Below are 25,220 nucleotides of genomic sequence, written 5' to 3'. Positions count from 1 at the left end.
TCATCACAATAAAAAGAAAAAGTAACAAATAGAGAAACTGTTAGGTTTAACATTAATTAATAAATTTTTCATCAATTAGTTATTAGATAACATTTCTCAAGAGTGAAGCTCTTGAGAATAAAGTTTAAAATTGATATAAATAATAGCCTTGAAATACAAAGGCCATTAAGAACAGTAAATTCGAATATATTTTCAAACGCACTAATCAGATGACACTCAATTGAATGGCGGGAAAATCAAATCAACAAACAATATAATATAACATTCCTCAAGTAATTTTATCGTGGTAATGTAATAGTATAATATATATCACCGAATATTTTCTAGATTATCTTATATCCTAATATAATATTTCTTTAATTTTATGAACCAAATATCGTAATTATAAATGATGTAATGTTTTTGATATAAATTATTAGTAAGAGAAACATTTATCAATTCCACATAGATCTACCATCTCACGTTCATTACATAACTCGCGCCATTATAAAATCGTTAAAATGAAATAAAATGTGAATAGGATCTAAAAATTTAAATAAGTCTTTCCGTTAATCAAATATACAATTATGTAATATCGGATAAAAAAGAGGAAATATAGAAAATACATGTATAAATTTATCGTTAAGGAAGAGTAAAAAAAATTTCATAAATAAATACTTGATAAATACATATATAAATATGTATATATGTATATAAAAACTATGGATAAATGTAAATATCAAAAAAGTTGTGGAAATTACGTTGTGGCGCGATATGATCGGAGGAACTCTAGAATGACGCGTATAGAGAAGCAAACGGGACAATGCACGCAGGACGGAAGTGAAAGACTATTCGTTGCAAATGGCAGACGTGTGACATCTTCTACTTGTTTTCGTATTCAACGTGTTGTAAAATTATCTTGGTTTTGAAGTCTCGTACAACCGTACATAGACAAAAAGTATCGACTTCAACAATTAAGGATAATTAAGAATAAAAAAATACAATCTAAAGAGATAATGGCAAAATTGGTGAATGTTTGGCGGGACGATGACCCGGTCGATCTGACGCGAAGACAAATGCCGTTGATCGTTGATGAAAATCTAACGGTGAGAATATTTTACTTTAACATTTATTTCTTTACAGCTTCGATTATGAAATTCTGAAAATAGAAATCCTTAGAAAACTTACGTAATGGCATTGATGATTCTATGCGTGTGACTTAACCTAAACATTAGCCGTGGAGTGCATATTCGATATACAAACGATTAAGTTTCTTATAAAACTTTTAACATACAATTTGTTTTACTTTTATATTGTTATATTAATTTATCAGATGTTTTACCACTATTTCAGACTTTCTAATGGTATGAATTCTACTCCAAACGGTATTACGCATTTATGTTAATTCGAATTTGCTTGATTTGCTTTTGTTTTACATTTTTAAAAATGATGCATATATGTAATGAAGGAGAAGTTATATATATTTGATAACTATAGATTATTAGATTACTATTCTTTTTATCACTTCAAAAATTTAACAAGTCAAAAGCAAAAGAAAAGCATGGATTTCATTAAAAAAGAAAAAGATAATGATCAAAAAAATATAATAAACCTATTGTTAATGTATTTCATGTTATATGTAATGAAATTGATTTAAATGTTAATTATTTTAAGAATATCTATTGCGTTAATAATTTATTTAGCAAAATTATATGAGATAATTATGTTTCATTCCGAATGAAATTTGTTAAAATTTTTTTGGTATAATTTATTTTTAATAGATACAATTATATATCTATAATCGTATAATTATAAAAATATTTCCTCTTTGTAATTTTATGATATAAATTTGTATCAACATAAAATTATTTATTTCAATAGATGATCATGGATGTAAATGGCTTAGGAGCAATCTGTACTAGTCCACTTGTCCGTGGAAAACAGCTGGATGAATTCACTAGAAAATTGGATATGCTTACGAAAGAAGAAATTAAAGCATCTTTCGAAGTTACCTGTAAAGATATGCTAACTATTTTAGGACAAGCTGTACCATGCGTTGGTTGTAGAAGAAGGTAACATATATATTGAAACTTTAATTACTGTGTATAATATAATATTATGTAATATCTATATCTACAATATTATTTCTGTGTAGTGTTGAAAGATTATTCGATGATCTAATGAAATCAGGACATCCTGCACTAGATCCATTGATTATTACTCCAGATGGTTTGTTATCGATAAGCGATGATATTTTGGAATCACCTCAATTACTTTGTACTATGTTACAAGGACACAGGTAATATAGTCATCTTGTTTTAAAAATATAAATATTGTTATTATATGTGTGCGTGTGATACGTGTACATAAATGTAAATAATAAATATATATAACAAGTACCTTTTTTAAAATATTTCAGTGCTAGATTGAATAATTTGGTAGAGAAACAACCAAGAAATAAAAAATCACGAAGGTGTGTGTTACATTCTTTGGAAATACAACGCATGAGACCTCCTCCAAGTGCATGGAAAGAAGTTTGGGATTGCATGGAATTACCATGTAGACAGGAACTTGCTTTGATTGAAACTGATACTCTAGATGCCACATTAGATACCTATTTACGTAAACATAGGTACGTACACGTAAACGCGTATATTTATTAAATACGATCTTAATATTGATTAATATTTTAGATTTTGTGCCGAATGTCGAACAAAAGTTCTCTTGGCATCATCTATTTTAACAACAGAACATGAACCTGCGAAAGAAACGGGTTACGTAGCTGCTTTATATTCCGGTATTAAACGATGTATACCAGATCGTCATGTTCATTTACCAACTAGTACAGATTATATCAGTACACTTATAGGTCGTGCTCAACCAGAACTTATGGGAAGGTATAATTCTATAACTTTAATGATATCTTTTTAATATAACATAAGAAATTTCATTATTTAATATCAAATAATGATTTATTTATATCTCAGAGAAAGACACGCAAAAACCTTAGAAATTGCTCAAGAAGAGGTACTCACTTGTCTTGGTATATGTGTCGCAGAACGCTTACATAAAGTCCATCGGCGATTAAGAGAGGAAGAAACAGTTTACAAAGTATTAGCTGCAGTTGCAGTTGATGCATTATCTAGAAATTTTCAGGTAAGTGTTTTTTTTTTTCCCCTACTTTTTTTTATTATTATTTGTTATTTGACACAAATTTATTTTTCTTTTAGATGGCAGTCGAAGTGAAACAGGGAATTTCACAATTAGAACTTTTGTATGAGGAATTAACAAGGGAAGAGATAGCTAAACAACAACGACGAGAAAAACTGAGATTAAAACGAAAGAAGAAGAAGGAACGTCGTTATGAAACAGAAGAAAAAGAAAATTCATGTCATGTATGACATTATATAATTATCATTATTTGCTTCTTTTTATATATTATTAATTTTATTATATAATTACGTATCAATTTTTAGTGTTCGAATGAAAGGAGAAGTGGAAGTAGTGAAACATGTTGTGTTTGTATGGAAGTAAAACCGACAACGCAAAATATCGATCGACATAAGGTATATGCAACATAACAACATGTATTTAATTATGTATACATTATATATATATCCCTCCTGTATTTTTATAGAAATTTATTTTTCAGTTACAAGTTTTAGATCCAAAAAATAAAGGTCCACCAACATGTAAATGCCCTGATTGCTTGAAAAAAGCGAAAATACCTAGTATAATACAATCTCAAAGCCAAACACAATTACCATATTCGACTAAAAAAGTTCCAAGCCCGCAAAAAAGTAGTTCCAAAAAAACAACTTCTGAATCGAAAACAAAAATTAGTCAAAGTCAAATAGAAGAAACCAATTCAGAGATAAAACATTTTTCTGAAGAAGAATTATTTGAAAGTTGCGATTCGTGTAAGGTAATGTATGCTTTTATAGGGCTTATTAGTTTGTTTCGAATTAAAACGAACGCAATTCTACAACATTTGTTTATTAATCATTAAATATAGGATTTCTCTGATAAAACTGAGGATGAACAGTGGCATAATCTCGATGATTGTAAAGATCCTATGACCAAAGATTTAGTTGGTGCTTGGATAGGTGAACCAAACAAAAGATATACGATTTGGATAGAAATGAAAAAACGCTTTGAATTATCTATGGCTGATAGAAAAAGTCGTTCATCAAGTGAACAGTCATCTCAGGATTGTGGTTATTCATCTGAACACAATATTAGTAGTCCATCTTTTCCTAGTACACCAGAAGGTTCTGAAGTAGCTTGCAGTGATGGTTGTTGTAATCATGAAGGTGATTGTCATGATATACGAACATCCGATAAACTTGTTCATTCCAATTCTAGTATTTCTTTGCTGAAAGAAAGAGGTGGAGGTCCAACACTCACACAAATGCTGGAGGTCAGTGTAAAAAAAAGAAAAACTTATTATCATTGATATTCATAAGTGATTGTTCATAAACATTATTTGTATACAGGATTGTTACTTGTCAGATGACGAGGAAAAAGAGAGCTATATTCCTGCAGAGGAAGTTTTGGAATTTAAATCTCGAATGTGTCAAGTCCTTGAGAAACGTCAGGAACTTCGACAAACGCTTAGAAAACGTTTTGCAATTCTCTGCAGCCATCATAAGCCTTTTATCATTCCTCATTAAAAATTCCTACTAGGTACAGTTACTTAATAGGATATGATCTTTCTCTTTTGTTTTTTTACATTGATTTACTGCCAGTAGAATCGTGAATATTATAGATGTATTTTGAATAATTGTTATCATTGGAGGATCATTTTCCAATGTGAATAAAGTATCATTGGATCATACATTATAGAAATATTATATAAGATAATTTATCAAAAAAAAATCATTGATATATATATATATATATATATATATATATATATATATATATATATTGAATTTAGTTATTTTATACACAACTAAATTCAGCTACATAAAAGACATGTGTTTATGATAGGGTATAATTATCATCAAAAATTACCAAGCCTATGCATTGAATTCACAGTTATCTTTAAATTAAATAATGTTTAATTGACATACAGAGTTATTTGTGTTACACTTATAGCTCAAAGTTAAAACGAACGTAATGCAATATGCTTGTATAACTGGAATCAATGCAGGCATTTTATACCAACACGCCTTGGTCATAATACGTGACAAATTTAAATCTGGTACACAAAAAAAAGTGTGTTATGATATTGGGCATACATCTTATTAATTACGATATGATATACTCGGAGAGTATTTTATTTTCTTGAAGTGTTAAAATTTCAAGGAAATTGTTTTTGTTGCGATGTGATCATGATCACTCGTAATCCCGCTAATACAATAGTAGTATCATGATTAAAGATTATTGAAAACTTAATATAAAATAAATGTTGCATTCCAATATATATTTTATTATTCCAGTTTACATCTCTTTTTGTGTAATTTTAATGTAATAAGTTCTATATAAAAAGGAATCTATCCTAAATCATGTAATTTGTATATTGTATATTGTTGCATAAAATTATTTAAAATATTTAAGTTACTATAATAGTTGATAATTAAGATTAGATTCATTATCGAATATTTTTTTTTTTTTTCTAAACTTGTTTACAGCAAATGTACAAAGGTATTTACAATGATTTTATTATTCCTGTATAAAATATCGTCCATTTATTATATCGAGCATGTACAGCATATTATGCTTTTTCAATGTGGTAAAATGCCTAATGTTTTTGATCTGTTTTTAAGCAATATATTCTGCAAAACAGAGACACGCGTTTATTCCGCCAAAACCAAAAGCATTCTTTAGAGCTACTCTTCTTCCAGTGGCAGACCAATTTTTCTTTACATTAGGTACAAAATTTAAGCTTGTCTCTATGTCTAAATTATGTAAATTTAATGTTGGTGGTATCACGGCATCTTTTATAGCCAAGATCGTAAAGGCAGCTTCTAAGTTTCCTGCCGCACCTAATAAATGTCCATGAGCTCCTTTTGTACTAGATACAAACACATTTTTACTATGTTCTCCCATAAGAGATTCTACAGCTTTTAATTCAATGTTATCACCCAATGGAGTTGAAGTAGCATGTGCATTTATATATGTAATTTCTGATGTTTCTATACCAGCATCTTTTACTGCTCTATCCATTGCTAACAAAGCACCAGTACCATCTTCACTAGGTGCTGTTATATGTGCTGCATCTCCTGAGAGTCCATATCCTAAAATTTCTGCATATATAGGAGCCTGTCTACTGAGAGCATGATTTAATTCTTCTAATACTAATATAGCAGATCCTTCTCCCATTACAAAACCATCTCTATCTCTGTCAAATGGTCTTGATGCTTCATAGGGAGAATCATTTCTGGAAGTACTGAGTGCACGAAGACGACAAAATGCTGCAACAGCTAATGGACTGATACATGCTTCAGCTCCACCACAAACCATAACATTAGTTTCACCACCACGTATAAAACGAAATGCATCACCTAAACAATAGAATTATTTTAATTTATATTATATTATTTTAATTAGTATACACTTTATTTTTAATTAATTTAATATCGTTATTGCTTATTCTACCAATAGCATGTGCTCCAGTTGCACAAGCAGTTGATACGCAATGATTAGGTCCTCGAAATCCATATTTAATACTAATATGACCTGCCGCCATGTTTGGTAGAATTCGCGGTACAAAATAAGGACTGACTTTACTGTATCCCTTTTTCAAAGCTTCATATGTTGCACATACATCTACTAAATCAATCATTCCAATACCAACAGCTACTCCTGTATCTCTTCTATCATTTTCTTCTTCAGGTTTCCATTTTGCATCAGACAAAGCTTCTTCAGAAGATATCAGTGCATAAGCTGTAGCAGAACACATTGTTCTTAATTCACTTTTAGAGAAGTATGATTTTATATCTAATTCATGTGATTGATCTCCTTTAGGTATTACAGCAGCTACAATAGATATAAACTTTAATTTTTAATTATATATAATTATTATTTGTAATGTTCAATACACTTAACTATATAGAAATCTCTTACCTACTCTACAAGGTAATTTATCATAATCTACATCAGATAGTTTAATTATTCCAGACTTAGATTCAAGAAGATTCTTCCAAGCATTCTGTACACCAACTCCTAGAGGACATACAAGTCCTAGCCCGGTAATAACAACTCGTCGTTTACATCTAACGGCAGTTGTCAACGATCGGCCTCGTTTAAGAAATTTAATAGGACAAAACATTTCACTTGTAAAACCAGAAAGTTCAAACGTTTTATAGGTTATGTTTTGTATTATATCAGTGTATCAGTTTTTATACAGTACACTGCAACCCGCATCGTTTTTTAATTATGTGTAAAATAAATTATATAATTACTTCTTTACCGGCTTAATTGCGATTAAAAATATCTATAAATTTCTATCATTTTATGTATATATTCTACTGTATGGTATGTATATACTTTTATGATGTGAAAGAAACATGAATCAAAATCTGTTTATTTATATATGACAACCAATTAAAATAATTAATACGAATGATGGACTACGTCACAAAGTCATACAATTGTTCAAGCATTAATGCCATTCTTAGATACGCAATTCTTACATATACATACATATATACTATAAATATATAAATGTACGTAAGGCTGTACCATCTTTCTCTCATAGTATACGTGAGTTCAGTGATAAAGTATGGACAAAATATAAACTACAAACGTAATCGAAAAACTGACAGTTCTAACGTAATAGAATCCAAAAAAAGAGAAAATCTGAGATCTTTGCATAAAAAATGATTACTGTGCTTTAATCGGAAAATATCTATTCGCTGAAAAATCGAAAAAAAATGGGAGGAGAAACGGGAATTAATATATTAATTAATGAAAATTCTAAAAATTGATTAACTTATTCTAGGATTTACGGACTGTAATTCTATAAATCTCTTTGTTTTTTAATAATGCCTACTCGAATTTTCTCTTTCAAAATCAATGACTCTTCTACTAATTAATTACAATCAATCACTCGTGCCGATTCGGACCTTTCGTCCTCAATATGATTGAATGATCGAAGGGATTTAAAAATTCACTTATTATTTAGGAAGTTCTGCGATGGCTCTAAAACACTCGTCCGCGATTTAGGTCGAAATTGAGGGTGGATGATATGTAGTTGGTTGAAAATGAGGTACATCGACATCGAAGTTGGTTGAAATCTTCTTCAGTGATGCACTGATTCTAATTCGCGATAGTTATTTATTAACGAACGGTCACTGAATTTATTTCGCGAAACTCTACTGTCTTTTAAATACAATCTGTGCGACTGTTAAAAAAGCAAAAAACTTCGCGAACAAACACTGACTCTAACGACTGCATTGTACACAATCCATGCAAGAATACTTATTATTTAAATCGCGAAACGCGAACGAACAAACACTGCTTCTACTTCATAATTTTTTAATTTTCACGTATGGAAAAAAAGATTGAAAAATGAATGTTGATTAATCGAATGAATTGTGTATTCTAATCTGCTAGTACGAAATAAGAGAGATGCAATGTTCACTGCTTAAAATTTAATGGTAAACTCTTTGTCAGCTATCAAAGTCGTTAAACCCTTCTTTCTTCGTTATTGTTTACATCATTAAAGAGTAACGACGAAAATAAAATTCGTATACTATCGAAAAATATTAATTATTCAAACTTACGATTTAAACTTGAAAATTTTCATCTAAGATGGCGCGCAAGTAAAATTAAATTATTTAATATTAAATGAATGAGAATTATTAACTTTATAACAATTGTACGATTATTAATTTAAATATTAATTATACTTTGCTTTTACATATACACTTTACATTATTAAAATGAATATAAATATTGTAATTAGAAAGATTATACAAAGCTATTTGCGTGATGATGGAATCCTCATGATTTTCTTCATATCGATTTCTTTACAGAATTTCGTAAAAGTTAATAGTTTTGCAAAATCAATAAGAAAATCAATAATAAAAACAAAATATTATATATCAATAACCAAAATAAAACTAATGTGAGAAAAAACAAAACAAACAGAAAAACGAGTTTTACGAACTGATAATACGATTATAAGGCAGAAACACAAGGAGAAACTATACGAACGAAAACAAAAGAATCGCTTCAATTTGTCATCGTACCTAATCAGTATTAGGTATATCTGTCGGTGGACGGTCACGTGATTAAGAATTATCGAAGATAGGATTTCTTGAAAATTCGCGCGAAAACTACTACAAGAGATGACACATGGACTGCACTCAAAAAAGAGGATAGAGATCTTTGTAAGAAATTTGCGACTAAATTAATTGTACTGTATCTTGTTCTCTTATATATATACTTTCTTCTTTTCTTATAAATCATCACCATCATATATACGTATATGATTTATATAATGTTTATGTATATATGCGTTTTTTCTTTTACTGTTTCTTATTGTTATATTTTGATATTATATATTATTATTATAGTGGAAATAGTAATAATAATAAAGTAAAACGAACTACTCCATAGAGGACATCACAGAAGAAAACAGTGTTGGAAATTCTACCTTAACCATTTATTTCACTGAAACAAAACACTACTTCATATAAACTCAGCGTTTATATGAAAATCAGTAGTGGGGATACGAGCTTCTTTTCTTTTCTCGCAACATTCAAGTGGCGCTACTATACAAAACTTTTTTTCATGAAAAATATTGGAAATAGCTTTTATGCCAACAGTGACTTCAAGCGTGATTCTTGACCGATTTTGATTGACAATGTCTCATTTTAAAGATGAAGATTTAATCGAAGACATAACTTTTTCGGAATTTTTGAGAAAGCTTTATTTTTATGCATAAACTATTCTCGTAGAAACATCATTGTTTGACACGATTTTTTTTTCTTTTAAATAAAGCTTTTCCAAGAAAACTGTCTTAAACTTTCGTCTTTAAAATAAAACTTTATTCATCAAAATCAGTAAAGAATTACTCTACTCATTGTTGGCATAAATCATTATAAAACCAAGAATGAACAATCATAATGTTGTTCATACACATGTGCAACTCGAATAAATAAAATCTTGTTTTTAGTGATTATTAATAAATGAAATGTCAGAACTAGTAAAAATAAGAATGATTTATTAGAATTAATTTCGAAATTGTGCTATTATTTTATAAGAAGATAAATTATATAAAAAATGTAGCCCATAAATTGAATTTATTTGGTAATAATAAATATATTTATTATAATAATAAATTATATTTATTATAATGCTTATAATATATTTGTGAACCTGTCGACAATGTTTTATAGTAGTTGTTAACTACCATTAATGTACTTATAATTTGTACTTGTAATCTTCATATAACATTCCTTTCGCTACGGTAACAGCCGTTTCTTTGCTTACTAATCTTTCAATAAGAGCCAAGCCAAATGCAAAGGCTGTTCCAGGACCTCTACTTGTAATTAGATTGCCTGAAAAATAAAAAAATTTTGTGTTTCTTTTCTAAAACAATTGTAAACGAATGATAAAACTGATTTTGTTTTAGATAGATTGAAAATAATTCTTACCATCCACCACTACACGATCTTCTGAGTATTCGTAACCATTGGTCAATTGATTTTTCATCGCTGGATATGAAGTAAGTCTTTTTCCTTTTCCAATACCATGAGATTTTAAAGCAATTGGAGCTGCGCAGATAGCAGCTATAAGTCTGTTTCCTTTTTCTTGTTTCTTTAATAGTTTACCAACTTCAGCTGACTAATTTCCATAAAGATAATTTATTATTCATTAAGAAATATATAAATATACTAGAAATATACTAAAATAAAAAAGAATGTTTACCTCTGCGAATGCTCTTGCAGCACCAAGTCCTCCAGGTAGTATGATAACATCATACTTTTCTTTCTCACTCACATTAGCAAGTGTAGTGTCTGCACAAATTTTTACCTCACGACTACACTTAACACATTCATTATCACCCAAACTTGCTATGGTAACACAAACCTAAAATTACACATTACAATGTATACTCAAAAGGTATTTCATTCTAAAACCGTACGTAATATATAGCATATGTAGCTATTTATTCTTTATTCCTATTACGTAATTATATTTTTATATAGCGTATTATAATTTTACATACTCCGCCACGACGCAAAACATCTGCCGTTATTACAGCTTCCATTTCCTCCGATCCATCGAATATTAATAAAAGCGCTGTTATGTCGGCCATTTTATTAGAATATTTTGCTGTATATCGAAAATTATATGCAGAACTTCTCCAAACAGGTTTTGGGATCTTTACGAATAAAGAATATAGTTGAATAGCAATCTTCATCTATATCTAGATATATATTGACTGACAAAATATGGTTGGGAAGTATAGTTCTATAGACTTTAGTGAACGTTCATTAACGTTAGCAGTATATTTGCGAATAATATATATTTATTATTATATGTATTGAAATATAAGAAACATCTTTTTTTAATTTTATGTAAATTTATACATATTCGTGAATATTAAAGAATACCTTTTTGAAAAAGTTGTAAAGAAAAGAACCGTTTCCTCAGTCAAGTGAATAATCAAAGGGGGTATATTAAGCAGTACGGAACGCGTGGAATCGGATCGCACCCCCACAAAAGAAAAACGAAACAAACGTAGTACAAGATGGCGACGTTTGGGTGTTGTGGCTACTGATTCGTACAAGGCAACTCGAGGAGCAACTGAGACCCGATTTAACGGAGAATCATTCTTCGATTTTTTCGTCAGAAGTTAGCAATCGCACGGACAATTCAGCGCGTGCGTTGTCGCCGAAACGAGCGGCGTCACGGGAAACAATGCGAGCGCATCGTCGTTGAGGCATTTCGGAACACGGGTGAGTGAGTTTGCCTTGAAATTTTATGGCATTCCACATTATTTCGACGTGTGCTCAGGGAGGTACCTCGTGATTCTTCTTCAATTTTATATTTCAAAAATTTCGTGAAAAAGATCGAATAAAAATGATCGTCTTTACATCGGAAGCATCAAGCTGAGAAGCTCTAATAAGCTGCTTCGAAAAATTGCGAAAAGGAAAGATGCACGTTTCCGCTGGCGTTCCATCCATATGATGAAATTGTGCAAATAGTTTTTTTTTCTCTCTCTCTCTCTTTCTCTCTCTCTCTCTCTCTCTCTCTCTCTCTCTCTCTCTTTCCTCTCTCTCTTTCTTTCTCTGTCTCGTTTTTTCTTCGTTCTTTTTCATCGTGTCGTCAGGTCGTGCTAATGACTCAATCAAATTTTAACCGTAGGTTATATTTTCGTAAGTTTCGTAGAAATGGTAGTAGCTGCAGTAAAGAGCATAAGATTGTGTTTGTTAAAAGCTTGATCTTATGCTATTTATTGCTTTCACCGTGACTTAAGACCACTTGAAAAATCTAAGATATTTCAGGCTTTAAAATTATTGGAATATCCAAGTTTTTTTATATTATCCCATCAGTCAATTTATAGGCTTGCCCATGTTTCATATTGTTATAATATATTAATTATTTTTATATAAGTAGTTATTTGTAATGTGTATTTTTTCCCAAATGCAATTGAAATTATAGATTAGAACATAGCAAGGAAAATAGTAAATGTAATGATGTACATCTATTTATATTGATGATTAAATATCTTTATAATATTTTCTGATAGGTAATTAACACGAAGCCTCAGTATATATTTAAAAGAATATCTTTATATATGAATTACAGTCTTCGTTGAAAGATCAACATATTTTATTTTGCAAAGTATTCTAAACTAATTTTTATAATATGTAATTTTAATACACATGATTGCATGAGTTTTTTTTTTTTTTAATAAAATTTAAGATCTAATATCTCTAATAAGCTTTTTTCTATAATTGATTACATTAATGAATCAACATATTCAAGTTTTTCTTCCATAATCTACTATAATTGCTAGTACTACTAGTAGTCATTACATTATGTTATGTCTTGCACTTTTTTTCAAATTGTGTTATTTGTTATAAACTTATTAGAGCTTATGGAATTTAAATTTTAATAAAAATAATGCTAATATTTTGCATGAATCGTTCTGCAATTTGCTACTGATAATTGAACTTTCTATTAACACATGGTTTACCTGGTGTTAAGTTGTAAATATATTATCAGTATAACAGTTTTATAGGTCTTATAAAATTACACGAGTATCAAGATAAAAATCTATAATTTAAAATATATTTTTATAAAAAAGATAGCTCAATTAAAGTATTTTAGTATGATCATTACTATTTGTTGCATATTATTCAATCATTTATCTTAAAATTATATTGAAATTAATAATAATATATCATTTCAATGTAGAATGATAGTTAAAAGACAGCATGTTAAGCATAATGCACCTTCAATAATTACTGCAAATATACTGATAGAAAAAATATACGGTTCAGGGGGTGGATGATAGGAAATTACTGAAAGTCGAAGACTGAAGCCACTCGAAACACTGGAGAAAGACGGTGGAGCTTCGGAGGAGGGGGAGATGTCTGCTGGGACCCAGGGCGAGATTCGAGTTGGCCCTTCACACCAGGTTTGCCATATATCTTCAAAAACTTTTTTGCTACTTAGCTCTATTGTGCAGCGTACCTAACTCGAGGCTTGTGGTTCTCCAATGCATTATATGAGTACAAGCAAAAAATAAATTAGGTTATATTTAAAACGTATTTCATATATACATAATAAGAGAGATAGCTAAGGAAAATATAAGCTTCAGGCAAGAAAAAGAGAGAGAAAGTAATGAATACATTGTACATTGGCGAATATTAGTGTATTATGTTTAATTTAAATTCACTTTTTACATACTATATTTATTCATGATGTTTTTGTCTAAAAAATATATTATTTTCTTTAAATGTTCGTTGAATTAAATGACGATTGATTATATAGAAATGTATGACTCATATAGTGATTAGCAAGAATTACAACTACTGGTTATATTAATTCATGTTCTATACATTTTATGCATGGTGTGTGCTTATTAATGGAATCATTCATTGTACAGACTACATTTACATTTAAAAAATGAAATATGTAGATTTTTCTGCATTCTGTCAGATCAATTATGTAATGAATATTTATATTACATCATAGAAAACCTTTAAAATATGTGTATGTTTTATTGTTTTATGTTGATGGTTCAAATAACAGAATAGTTCTGCGCACTTAAAATATGAGTCATAAATAAATGTCATAGATAAGTGTAGTTTAGTGTCCTTGTAATATATATAAAGATAAGTATGTTTTAAAAATTAACCTATTGACAAATAATTTTATATCAATCTAAATGTTAATAATTACAATTAATAAGTATACTATTACTACATAGAAAAACTTTAGGTATAAGTAAAAGTGCTAGATTTCCATAAAAAAAAGATACTGGAAATTACTATTAAGATATACACATATATTAATATATAGTGCGTGGAATACTTATTTATAGAATAAGAATTTACACTCAGTGCAAGTTATGTGGTTTTCAGTCACGGTGAAATAATTGAAAGGTATTATGGGTAAAAAGAGGTAACACATGCTTCGTGTTAATTACATGTCTTCATTTAATAGCTGTACTTCATTGGTTACTTGAACCATCTACGCTTATAATTTAATGTATACATGAATATTTATTTAAATTGTGTTTCTAATTTCCCAGTTATTCTAATTTTCCTTGCTTGTAATTTGTTTATGGGATTTTTAGACAATGAGGATGATATATGTTGTACAATTTCTAGCTTTTTTTAACAAAAATTTTGTTTTTACATAATATTTAATTTAATAAAGTATCAAATTGGATATGATTTGATATGGTCAAAACTTTGAATGAAAAAAAAATTATTGGTCTATTTATTTCAAAAGACAAGCCAGAGTATAGGTGCGTATAACTAACTTGCTTTGGCATTGGTGCTAACTGCGCACAATCCCGAATTTTGGGTACAGGAATTGGTTTCTTGTCAGGCCCGTTTGCCTGAGTATCGGCCGGGTATCCCACCTGGGGAGCTGCTTCCTGATCCAGAATTCTCTAAAGAGAGAGAAGAGCTAAGATGGATTCCAGCCATGGCATTGGATGGAGATCTACTCATGTATTTGAGAGCAGCACGATCCATGGCTGCATTTGCTGGAATGTGTGACGGAGGATCCCCAGACGATGGTTGTGTTGCAGCTTCGAGAGACGATACTACTATCAATGCTTTGGATATCTTACATGATTCTGGATATGATCCTGGAAGAGCATTGCAAGCTCTTGTTAAATGTCCTGTACCTAAAGGCATCGATAAGAAATGGTCTGAAGAAGAAACTGTAAGTAAAATACAAATAAGTATTAACATTATATATTATGTCCTTTTTAATTTGTGCTTGGTTTTATAATCTATAGGGAAACTTATACTCAAAATTAATCAACTATCACTTTCTCTCATAGAAACGGTTTGTCAAAGGTCTTCGACAATTTGGAAAAAATTTTTCTCGTATTAGGAAGGATCTTCTACCTCATAAAGATACGGTAAAATAGATATTAGTTAAATATCGATTATATTTAATGAAATAATAATTATATGACATTTATCTTTTATAGCCGGAATTGGTCGAATTCTACTATTTGTGGAAGAAAACACCAGGTGCAAATAACAATCGACCACATCGTAGACGACGGCAAGGTTCTCTGCGAAGAATTCGAAATACGCGTAATTCTAGAGCAGGCACTCCTAAAGAGGAAGTTCCTACGCCACCCAAAGATACGCCGGCTGCTAATGCCAATACAAAAGAACCCGCTTCAGAACCAGAAACTGTACCTGTTGGCACACCAGCAAGTAATAATCCTGGAGGAGAGATTAGTTCTGTAACAGAAGACGATAATTCTGAAGAGGATAGTGATTCTCGCGACACTAATACAAACGGTGCAACGCATTCTTGTCAACATTGTTTCTCAACTAATTCTAAAGATTATCAGATTGCTGGTAAAGATAGATTATTACTTTGTACGGAATGCAGAGCACATTTAAAGAAAACGGGAGAATTACCGCCTGCTCCTCCTTATTTGTTCCGCCCTGTGCCTGCGGAGTCGCCAGATAGCCCAGGTAGAATGCGAACGCGAAATAAGGCAAAAGAAACGCCAAGACCTGCGCGACCACGACGTACCGGTGGAACAGACACACCTGATCAAGAAAAACAACAGCAGCAACAGACACCCGATAAAAGTAAGAAAAAGTCTTCTAGTAAACCAGAAACACCAAAGAAAGCTCAAAAACGCAGCCAAGCGGATGATGCAGAGGAGGATAAGGAAGCTCAAAAACGAAAACGTGGTGACAGGCCAGAGAGTCCTTCGGAATCACTCACTACTGACAGTAATTCTCTTATGGATGAACCTGAAAGAGAAACAGAAGGAGATACAAATGAAAATCAACCCACACCAATCGCCGTACAACCTGAGGAGCCTGTCAGTCCAGCTGTAACTACACCAGAAGAACCTTCTGAACCTACGCCAACTTCAACTCCTGTACCAGGTCCTATACAAAGTTTACCTATATCTGTTCCTGTTATTCATACTTTAGATAAAAAACCATTGTTGGAAGAACCAGTGGAAACTAAGGATCAAATAGAAGATGTACCTTTAGCCATGAATCAACCACTGAAATTAGAGCCACTGCCAATAGAAACAGCTATGTCACCTTCTAACGAAGAAATGAAAGAACCAGAACAGCTGAACCTGAGTACGTCACAGCCATTAAATATGAACGATATGAATCAAAACATACCTCGTAACTTGTCTCAAACAATGTCAAGTGCAGTAAGTAGTATGTGTCCACCGAATGGTTCACAAAATATACAAAGTACACAAATTATATCACCTAATCAGCAAGGATTACCATTAAATATGCAATATACATCTAACGTTCCACCAGTTCAAAATGTGCCACAGAATTTATCTCAGAACATACAAATACCACCAAATATGCCACAGAATATGTCTACCACTCAAAATATGGGACCAACGCAAAATTTACGCGCACATCCAGAGAATATGTCCAGTACGCAAGGCTTGCCACAAAGTATTGGAGGTCCTCCATTGAATCTCAATATATCTCAAAATATACCAGCAAGTATATCTCAGATACCTCAAATATCAAGCTCGCCGCAGCCTCTTGGATTGACGGTCATGTCATCGGAAAGTAGAATGTCCGAAAGAATTCCAGAAGAAAGATTATCTACAGAAAGAATGCGCGATGGTAGAATTTCCGATAGAATATCTGAAAGAGTATCCGAACGTACTGAAAGTAATGAACCAGAGAGAGCAGAACCGCCGAATATGTTTCAACCGATTCAACCAAGTGGAATTCTATCTATGGAAAAACCTTCGAGCATTTATAATTTAGCTGGAACTCCGCCAATGGAACCACAAAACTTAAAAATTAAGCAAGAAATTATTCCTCCTGAACCGGATCCGTTGCAAAGTTTAAAAGAAGTGAAAGTTCCTGGTTTTCAGACCGGTTTTCCTGGTCCAAGTTTAGAAAATATAAAGAAAGATCCAGATAGTACTAGTAAACCACCTACACCAAGTAAACATTCTATGCCAAGTAATCAACCAGTGCCGCAGATTCAATCAGTGGCAGCATCGCCAACGCCAACATTACCGCCTCCACCGACATCTATTCCTCAGCCCGTTATGCATCCGGCACAACAACCTAGCCCACATATGGCTCATCCGTTCCATCCTCATCATCCCTTGATGCACCATTCATTGTTTACTGCGATGCATCCTTATCATCCACATGCTTATCCCGGATACGCACCTGTTGGTGGATATCCCTCGTTTCCACCATACTCATATGGACCAGTACCTCATGCTATCCCACCACCGTCACCACAAAGAAGTCAGGAGAATACAACAATGATGACAGCTCATCATTCTAGTACAAGTTCCAGTGTGACGACCAGAGAAGAAGGAGAAAATCTTATTGCTACTCATCATCATTCTTCTAGTATGCATCAAGCGACAACTTTGCATCACGACAAACTATTAACCATCTCCTCTCATAGTTCTCACAGTCACTCGTCATCGCATAGTTCACACAATACTCAGCGTAAACCGTCGCTCGTTTCAGCAACGTGTTTAACGTCGACTAGTTCTGTACACCATCATCATCGACCTCCTCAGCCACAACCACCTGTTGTACAGGAACCAAAGATGGAACAGGATCTTGGTGAGCCAGAACCAGAAGAACCGCCCAGTCCACGCGGACCTTCTCCTGAGCCAAGAATTGAAGATTCCGAATGTCACAGATCACAATCTGCAATATTTTTGCGACATTGGAATCGAGGCGAGAATAATTCATGTACCAGGACAGATTTGATGTTTAAACCTGTGCCTGATTCTAAGTTAGCTAGAAAACGAGAAGAAAGATCAAGAAAGCAAGCAGAGAGAGAAAGAGAAGAACGCGATAGAGTTGCTGCACAGCAGGCTAGAAAAATGACTACTCCAGAAAAGCAGCCTGAGACTTGTAAGCCACCTAGTCGTGGTCCACTCGAACCTGTTGTGTCTCCGTATGATAGGTATGGAACAAGACCAGGATCTTATGCAGATACACCAGCTCTGAGACAACTCTCTGAATATGCAAGACCACATGCAGCGTTTTCACCTGCTAGACATCCTGCTCCGCCAGATCCGATGATCCATTATATGTATGGACCGGCTGCGAGGGAACGTTTAGAACTAGAACATTTAGAACGTGAAAAGAGAGAACGAGAAATAAGAGAGTTGCGTGAGAGAGAATTAAATGATCGTTTAAAGGAGGAATTATTAAAAGGGACGCCCAGACCAATGCCGGCTCCTGTTGATCCGCATTGGTTGGAAATTCATCGACGATATGCGGCTGCAGGTCTCGCTCCAGGACCGTCGGGACCACCACAAGCTTTGCACCAATTTGGTCTATACGGAGCTCCGCCTGGACCGAGCCAATTAGAACGAGAGCGACTAGAAAGATTAGGTAATTATTGTTTTTTGTCCTTTGTAATTATTTTATCGATATCTACTCGTCTCGAAATTAGCCAGTTACTTTCTGTAATTATTTATGAAGATATTCTTTTGAACGGTTAAAGGAAAGTATCTTGAAGGAATGCAAAGTGTTGCAGCGACGAGTGGAATGTATATGTGAAAGATAGAAGATAGTGTAGTTGACTATTTTTTTACACCGTAAAACAAAAATGGTATATTTGATCGAGGCACTATCGGGTTTAGGGATACCGACTGCAGCCGGCGGGGGGCCAGCGGGTGGAGGGGCTGGCCATCCCGTAGCGGCTCATCACCATGGCCAGCTGGACGAGCGGTTGGCTCTAGCTGCTGACCCGATGGTCCGGTTGCAGATGGCTGGCATCTCGCCCGAGTATCACGCTCACACTCACGCGCATACGCATGCGCATACGCACTTGCACTTACATCCGGGACAACAGCAGGCCCAGCAACAGGCTCAGCAACAGCAGGAGGCAGCTGCGGCTGCAGCTGGATTCCCCCTGCCTGGTAGGTGCCAGAGTCAGGATGTTCTAAGTTTCTCTTAAGAGTTTCCTTTTGACAAACATCTATGACAATAAGTTTTCATATTCTATCGCTTTACTTTCTCATGCCATCATGTTCTGGCAATTAAATCTTTTGACCCTTTTTTAACTCTAGCTTATTATTCGAAGTACGAACGACAGCTGTTTCGGTCATACAATTTTTCAGTTATTCACATTATACATATTCAGGTGCAAGTGCGAGTGTACGCGTGAGTGGTACAAAAGAGTAGTATACATAGATATGTATGATTGGATGTGTGTATGTGATAAAGAGTAGACAAATTAATCGTTCAATGAATATTTTTGATATATAATATCGAAGTAACTCAAAAATATTACGTTTTTGATCATTAATTTTTTATTCATTATGTAATAAATATAAAAATAAGGACAATATTGAGTATTGGTTAATAAATATTCTTAACTTATTAATTATTAAATATCTTATAACAGATTATTTTATTCTCTATGATGCATGCTTTTAAAGCATTTTTCCATATTTGCTTATACATATCTTATAAATATATATATTAGTTTCATGAAATGATTGAACATTTCAAATACTTTCCATTTGTTTTAACATTTGTTATTTGCATAGCTGCTGCTGGTGCTAATTATCCTCGGCCAGGCTTAATGCCCCGTGATCCAGCATTGGCTCTTCATCCAGCTGAACTTCTTGGAAGACCATATGCAGATATGGCAGTGCATCATGAACAGTTGCAACGTCATTTGATGATGGAACGCGATCGTTTTCCTCCACATGCATCGCTTGTTGCTCATCATGAGGAATATCTGAGGTTCGTTTTTTCAAATAAATAGCAGTACATTCCTTCGTCTGCTTTAATAAATGAATTAAATATATATTGGATTAACGAAGGATGTTTTTTAGACAACAGCGTGAGCGCGAGCTTAAAGTGCGTGCATTGGAAGAAGCTGCACGTGGATCTCGTCCTTAAATATAATTGTATTTATATCATAATGATTATCCTTTATAAATAGGGATGCAATTAATTGCACAAAACAAATATGGTACAATATTACTGTGCCAGTATGGTGCAAGGACAAATGGCAACATTTGTTCACGATCGTTGATCTTGTATTTAAGATCATAAATTATTTTTACGATCTTTTAGTGACATATTGAGACTTAAAGTGTTACGTAATGTAACTTGTTAGTGTAAATAACGTAGTGAAAAATTCATCGAGAATACTAGATTTTATTCTAGTATCGTAGAAATGAAGATTATATATAATAGTGCTTTAATGTGTATATTTCTTTTTTTTATATATATATATTTTCTTTCTTTTTTCTTTTTCTCTAGGTATTGGAATTAATAAGTTTGATAGAAATCATTAATTGTTATTCAATTTTATCTTGATGGTGCAAATGCCAAAATGTTGAGCCAGGTAAATTTTACTGATCTGGATTCGTGAATACTATGCATAAAGTATTTTCTTCGTTTTTTTTTTTTCTTTTTTTCTCTTGTCTGTTTTTTTTTCCTTTTTTCTTTTTAATCGTTTTATTAAACTTTATACATTATTGAGCCTTTACAAGTAAAGTATTATATAAAATATTAGAATAAAATTTACATTTCTATTATCGTGCCCGTTCTTGTTTATAATCACAGGGGCAATTTAGACTTCCGATATTTATCGTGTATATGGAATAATTTAAGTTGAATATTACATAATTTCTGTCACAGATATTTGTATATTTTCTATAAGTACTGCTTAAGATTAATGAGAGACTATATGGGCCTTTGGTAACAGTAGCGCGAACGCCTGGTATGTAGTGAACATTAAAACAAAGTGACCAAAGTTAAACGTTTGTAGGAAATTGTTGAGCGTAAACGCATAATGTTTAATTAATCATGATTTGCATTGTACATTAAATAACAAATCGTACAGTAAATGAAAATATTAACATCGGAAATTTTGAAGGATTCTCTATGATTTTTTGAAATATCTTCTCTATTCTAATAAACATTTGAATATGTAAATTACGCTATAATTGAATCAATGTAACTTAGTTATTTAACAAAGTAAATATTTCATACAAACGTGCAATTGAATTATATATTTTTCTCCTTTGATATATTATTATGTAATGTAAATATATTATTTTCGACTTAAAGAGCATAGATCGCATTGTTCTCTTTATTGCTTATTTAGAAAACAAAAAATATGTATAATTTACATTAATAATCTTTTGTGCAGTGGTTTTATTTATTACATTGTTAAGAACGTTTTTTATTTTATATGATTAATGCATTTACAAATATATAATAATATCAATGAAAAAATTGTAATAGTATATAATATTTTATATATTGGTAACAAATTTTTTTATTTTTCAGCAATAGATTTTTTTATGACGAATATCCAAAAAAGTATATATAGTACATGTTAAGTTATATTATCAATTTATTCCAATACCGAAGTATAATGAAACTTGAATAATTAAAATTTTCGCTTATAACAATACAAATTAATATTTGCAAGATTCGTATTTAAAATGAAAAATAGAAATGAGAAAAATTTTATCTTCACTAAGGACTTTTTTTACAGGCACGATAGCAAGAAAATTGAAACATGAAGTTGTTAGTAACTATCCGCCGCCGTCTGGAAGCCGTATGAAAGTGTCCTAATTAGTTTTACAGATGGAATTTGTTTTCCTCGCCCTACTACCGCTCAACGACTTGTTTTTATTGAATGTAATGTGAAACTCAGCTTCTGACCATATTACGTGGGAGTCTTGACGTCCGCAAGTACTCGTATATATTCTTAACAGTTAAATATACATATTTCGTTGTTCAGATCGTTCATAGTGAGTATATACAAAAAAAAATTAACTGATAGATAATCTCGAATAAATCCATATAATTAATCTTGATAACTTTTAATTATATATTTTCGTCGCGTTTTTACTTATGCATTTAATAATGAACAATGTATTTAATAATGAATTTATATTTTTGAAATTGTTTTATACATATAGATTTATATATATATATATATATATATATATATATATATGTATGTATAAATTAGATTTTTATTATTAGTTCCGTTTGCCAAAAATTCAATTTTTTCAAATATTCATGTGTTCTCTCATGTATCGTTATACGATCCATGCGGCCCTGATCCCATGCACGTGTAGTTCACATATGTTCCCGTTGCAGCGAGGGTCGGGTGGGGATTGGCGGTAACACATGAGAGGGGACTCCCATAAACTGGAGGAACTGAAGGAAATTGGAGTAACATTCATTCATAAAGACGTTCTTGCCGTGACTGGATAAGAGTTTAAAAAACGTTCTAATATCATCTTGAAATAAGTATTGAGAACAATGACTACACGTAAAAAGGAGGAATCAAATAAACAGAGATATCAAGCTAACGCACGTGAAAGAGATAGAACTCACAGGTAAATGTAAGGCTTTAGTTAAATATTCTTTTATAACAAGTAAATAAAACGTGGCAATAAATTATTAAAACATAAAACGTAGCGATAAATTATAAAAAATACTCTATGTATATATATGTGTGAGTATCTATATATATGTTTAGATTTATTATTAATATATAATATATATTATTTAATAATGGTATTAGTAACATTACCGATAAAAAACAATCGGTAACGTTTCTTTTAGTGTACAGTATTTTTCAATGATTTTGTATTAGTATGTGTGTATTTTAAAAAGGTTTCCTCTCTCCTCTGCCTTCTTTGGGACAATTTCAGAATAAAGACTAAATATGTCTTTCAAGGAAAGCTCATGGAGAAGGAAAAAAGCTATTCTTTTCTAGCACTGCTTATTTGATATAAAATCATTGAAAAACTGTCAATAAATACAGGTTCACGATTCAAGAAAAGCAATCTTCACTGTGCAGCGTGAACACAGCTTTCAGCGCATTGAGAACATTGATTCCAACGGAGCCAGCAGATAGAAAATTATCCAAAATAGAGACTCTCAGATTAGCAAGTAGTTACATCAGTCACTTGGGTGCAGTTCTTGTTGTTGGTGCCATGGATCAACCTTGTTTACAACTAGAAGAAAGTGGTAGAGTATACTCAACAGGTGATTGGAGTGATATGCAAGCTAGACCACAAGTTTGCACTTTCTGCCTTGCTATGCATAAAAAATATGTAAGCAAAAAAATTTTTTTTTTTTTTTTTTTTTTAATGTTTTCAATCTTTTCAACGTTTATTATATTAGAAAAGATCTAATGACTTCATTTATTTTCAGAATACAAATGGCAATTCAGAAATTCTTTCTGATTATCAAAGTCATAATATGACACCATATATCTTTGTTCCAGGGAATTCTGCAAAGTGTATTGATTAAAATTATATATAGATATATATATATATATACATATATATTAAAGAATATATTTCTTGTAAATTTTATGTAAATATATTATTTTAATAAATTTCTTTCATACAATAGTGATTCTATTCAAGGATGTATGATGAACTGGTATACATATTGTATACATATAATTAATAATTTATGTGATCAAATGTTCAAAAATTTCATACATTTTTATAAAAAGAAAAATAGAAAGAAATATATAACATCGGATATACATAACCATTTTTTTGAAGAAAATATAATCTTTTTTTGTAAACGATTTTGATTTATTTCTCTGTTGTCGTTTCTTTAAGGGGATTTATATATATTATATGTTGTAATATGTAACATGTAATATTTATGTATATGTAAAAAAAATGTTATAAAACAACGACTCGTTGCTATCGAAACGAATCATTTGTTTTTCGATAAACATTTAAGCTTCGGCATCTGGTACAACCATGATCAAAACAAAATTGAGAAGAAACATTTTGATTACATTAATAAAAATATTATTTATTTAATATATTTCATTTTGTTATATACAATCTCTTAATTTAAAAAGCGAATATTCTAATTAATTGTTATTAATTTTATAGGTAAAATAAGAACAATTTGCGATTAAAAGAAGTACAATCATTGTTAACGTAGTAAGGCGGCGAATGTTTCAGTCTTCGAAGTCCAACAATGCAGTGAGGAGGCATATTTTAGTTTTTTCCTCCGTTCTCGTTTCTCGTTTCAATTTCAGTGTTTTTATTCGCTTGTTGATTAGAAAGTATTTGATCTGTAATCATGTTGATATTCGAGGAAAACCACTCTGGAGCGTTTAGGACAAATTAGGTAAGAATTCGACGAAATATTTATTATGATTTACTAGTACATACGTCCAGAAGTAACCGACTACGTTATTATGGCGGAATAGTAGCAAATAAACATCTAGATTTTTCTTTCCTATTTAACGCGATATGTAAGAACAAGTGCATCAAACCGTACTTGTTTTTCTTGTAAAAAGTAAACAAATTTTTTTGTTATCGTAAATTGAAGTATTTTAACGTACAATAATTTTTGATAAGTTTTCTAACCACTCGACTATGAGTAAGTCATTTTTCTCGATCTTATTCATTCATGGTTATATTATAAGTAAATATACCTAAAATATTACTATATACGATATAAACATAAATATACTATGTATTCTTTTCTTTAATAAGATTGTAAACATATACATATGAGACATCTGAAGGCTATCAATGTAGTAAATTTATTATA

At 31.5% G+C, this 25,220-nt stretch overlaps 5 protein-coding genes across 14 annotated transcripts; 3 read left to right on the top strand and 2 right to left on the bottom strand.

The window, feature by feature from the left end:
- Window positions 1-716: 716 nt before the first annotated feature.
- LOC122628450 (gametogenetin-binding protein 2-like) lies at window positions 717-5,403 on the top strand. The gene is made up of 11 exons (XM_043810779.1): window positions 717-1,085; window positions 1,861-2,051; window positions 2,135-2,278; window positions 2,399-2,611; window positions 2,673-2,876; window positions 2,967-3,135; window positions 3,210-3,374; window positions 3,456-3,545; window positions 3,632-3,904; window positions 3,995-4,399; window positions 4,476-5,403. Exons 1-11 carry the CDS (start codon window positions 996-998, stop codon window positions 4,650-4,652), a joined length of 2,121 nt encoding a protein of 706 aa, XP_043666714.1. The 5' UTR covers window positions 717-995; the 3' UTR covers window positions 4,653-5,403.
- On the bottom strand, window positions 5,398-7,943 carry LOC122628451 (3-oxoacyl-[acyl-carrier-protein] synthase, mitochondrial). Of its 2 annotated transcripts, none has more exons than XM_043810780.1 (3): window positions 7,051-7,943; window positions 6,583-6,963; window positions 5,398-6,488 (listed from the first exon to the last, which is right to left on the bottom strand). In XM_043810780.1, the coding sequence occupies exons 1-3, from the start codon at window positions 7,253-7,255 to the stop codon at window positions 5,746-5,748; spliced, it is 1,329 nt and encodes a 442-aa protein (XP_043666715.1). In that variant the 5' UTR covers window positions 7,256-7,943; the 3' UTR covers window positions 5,398-5,745. The 2 variants fall into 2 exon arrangements, with proteins under 2 accessions (XP_043666715.1, XP_043666716.1); XM_043810781.1 differs by having other exon boundaries at window positions 6,583-6,979; window positions 7,051-7,192.
- A 2,291-nt stretch (window positions 7,944-10,234) lies between these two features.
- On the bottom strand, window positions 10,235-11,504 carry LOC122628275 (protein dj-1beta-like). Its single transcript, XM_043810399.1, has 4 exons — window positions 11,165-11,504; window positions 10,864-11,025; window positions 10,590-10,779; window positions 10,235-10,493 (listed from the first exon to the last, which is right to left on the bottom strand). The coding sequence occupies exons 1-4, from the start codon at window positions 11,357-11,359 to the stop codon at window positions 10,357-10,359; spliced, it is 684 nt and encodes a 227-aa protein (XP_043666334.1). The 5' UTR covers window positions 11,360-11,504; the 3' UTR covers window positions 10,235-10,356.
- Window positions 11,505-11,759: 255 nt separating this feature from the next.
- On the top strand, window positions 11,760-22,289 carry LOC122628274 (arginine-glutamic acid dipeptide repeats protein). Of its 7 annotated transcripts, none has more exons than XM_043810395.1 (8): window positions 11,760-11,897; window positions 13,449-13,585; window positions 14,989-15,348; window positions 15,470-15,550; window positions 15,623-19,031; window positions 19,283-19,561; window positions 20,195-20,393; window positions 22,165-22,289. In XM_043810395.1, the coding sequence occupies exons 2-8, from the start codon at window positions 13,538-13,540 to the stop codon at window positions 22,190-22,192; spliced, it is 4,404 nt and encodes a 1,467-aa protein (XP_043666330.1). In that variant the 5' UTR covers window positions 11,760-11,897; window positions 13,449-13,537; the 3' UTR covers window positions 22,193-22,289. The 7 variants fall into 7 exon arrangements, with proteins under 7 accessions (XP_043666330.1, XP_043666329.1, XP_043666327.1 ...); XM_043810394.1 differs by lacking the exon at window positions 22,165-22,289 and adding an exon at window positions 20,474-21,737 and having other exon boundaries at window positions 15,007-15,348; XM_043810392.1 differs by lacking the exon at window positions 22,165-22,289 and adding an exon at window positions 20,486-21,737.
- Window positions 22,290-22,294: 5 nt separating this feature from the next.
- LOC122628276 (basic helix-loop-helix transcription factor scleraxis-like) lies at window positions 22,295-23,989 on the top strand. Of its 3 annotated transcripts, none has more exons than XM_043810402.1 (4): window positions 22,295-22,423; window positions 22,779-23,020; window positions 23,488-23,743; window positions 23,844-23,989. In XM_043810402.1, exons 2-4 carry the CDS (start codon window positions 22,944-22,946, stop codon window positions 23,940-23,942), a joined length of 432 nt encoding a protein of 143 aa, XP_043666337.1. In that variant the 5' UTR covers window positions 22,295-22,423; window positions 22,779-22,943; the 3' UTR covers window positions 23,943-23,989. The 3 variants fall into 3 exon arrangements, with proteins under 3 accessions (XP_043666337.1, XP_043666335.1, XP_043666336.1); XM_043810400.1 differs by having other exon boundaries at window positions 23,452-23,743; XM_043810401.1 differs by lacking the exon at window positions 22,295-22,423 and having other exon boundaries at window positions 22,627-23,020; window positions 23,452-23,743.
- The last annotated feature ends 1,231 nt before the right edge of the window (window positions 23,990-25,220 follow it).

Source organism: Vespula pensylvanica, chromosome 4, assembly GCF_014466175.1.
Source record: "Vespula pensylvanica isolate Volc-1 chromosome 4, ASM1446617v1, whole genome shotgun sequence".
Classification (NCBI taxonomy): Eukaryota; Metazoa; Arthropoda; class Insecta; order Hymenoptera; family Vespidae; genus Vespula; species Vespula pensylvanica.
Note: the sequence above shows the minus strand (reverse complement) of the source record. Positions and strands in the feature narration are given on the sequence as shown.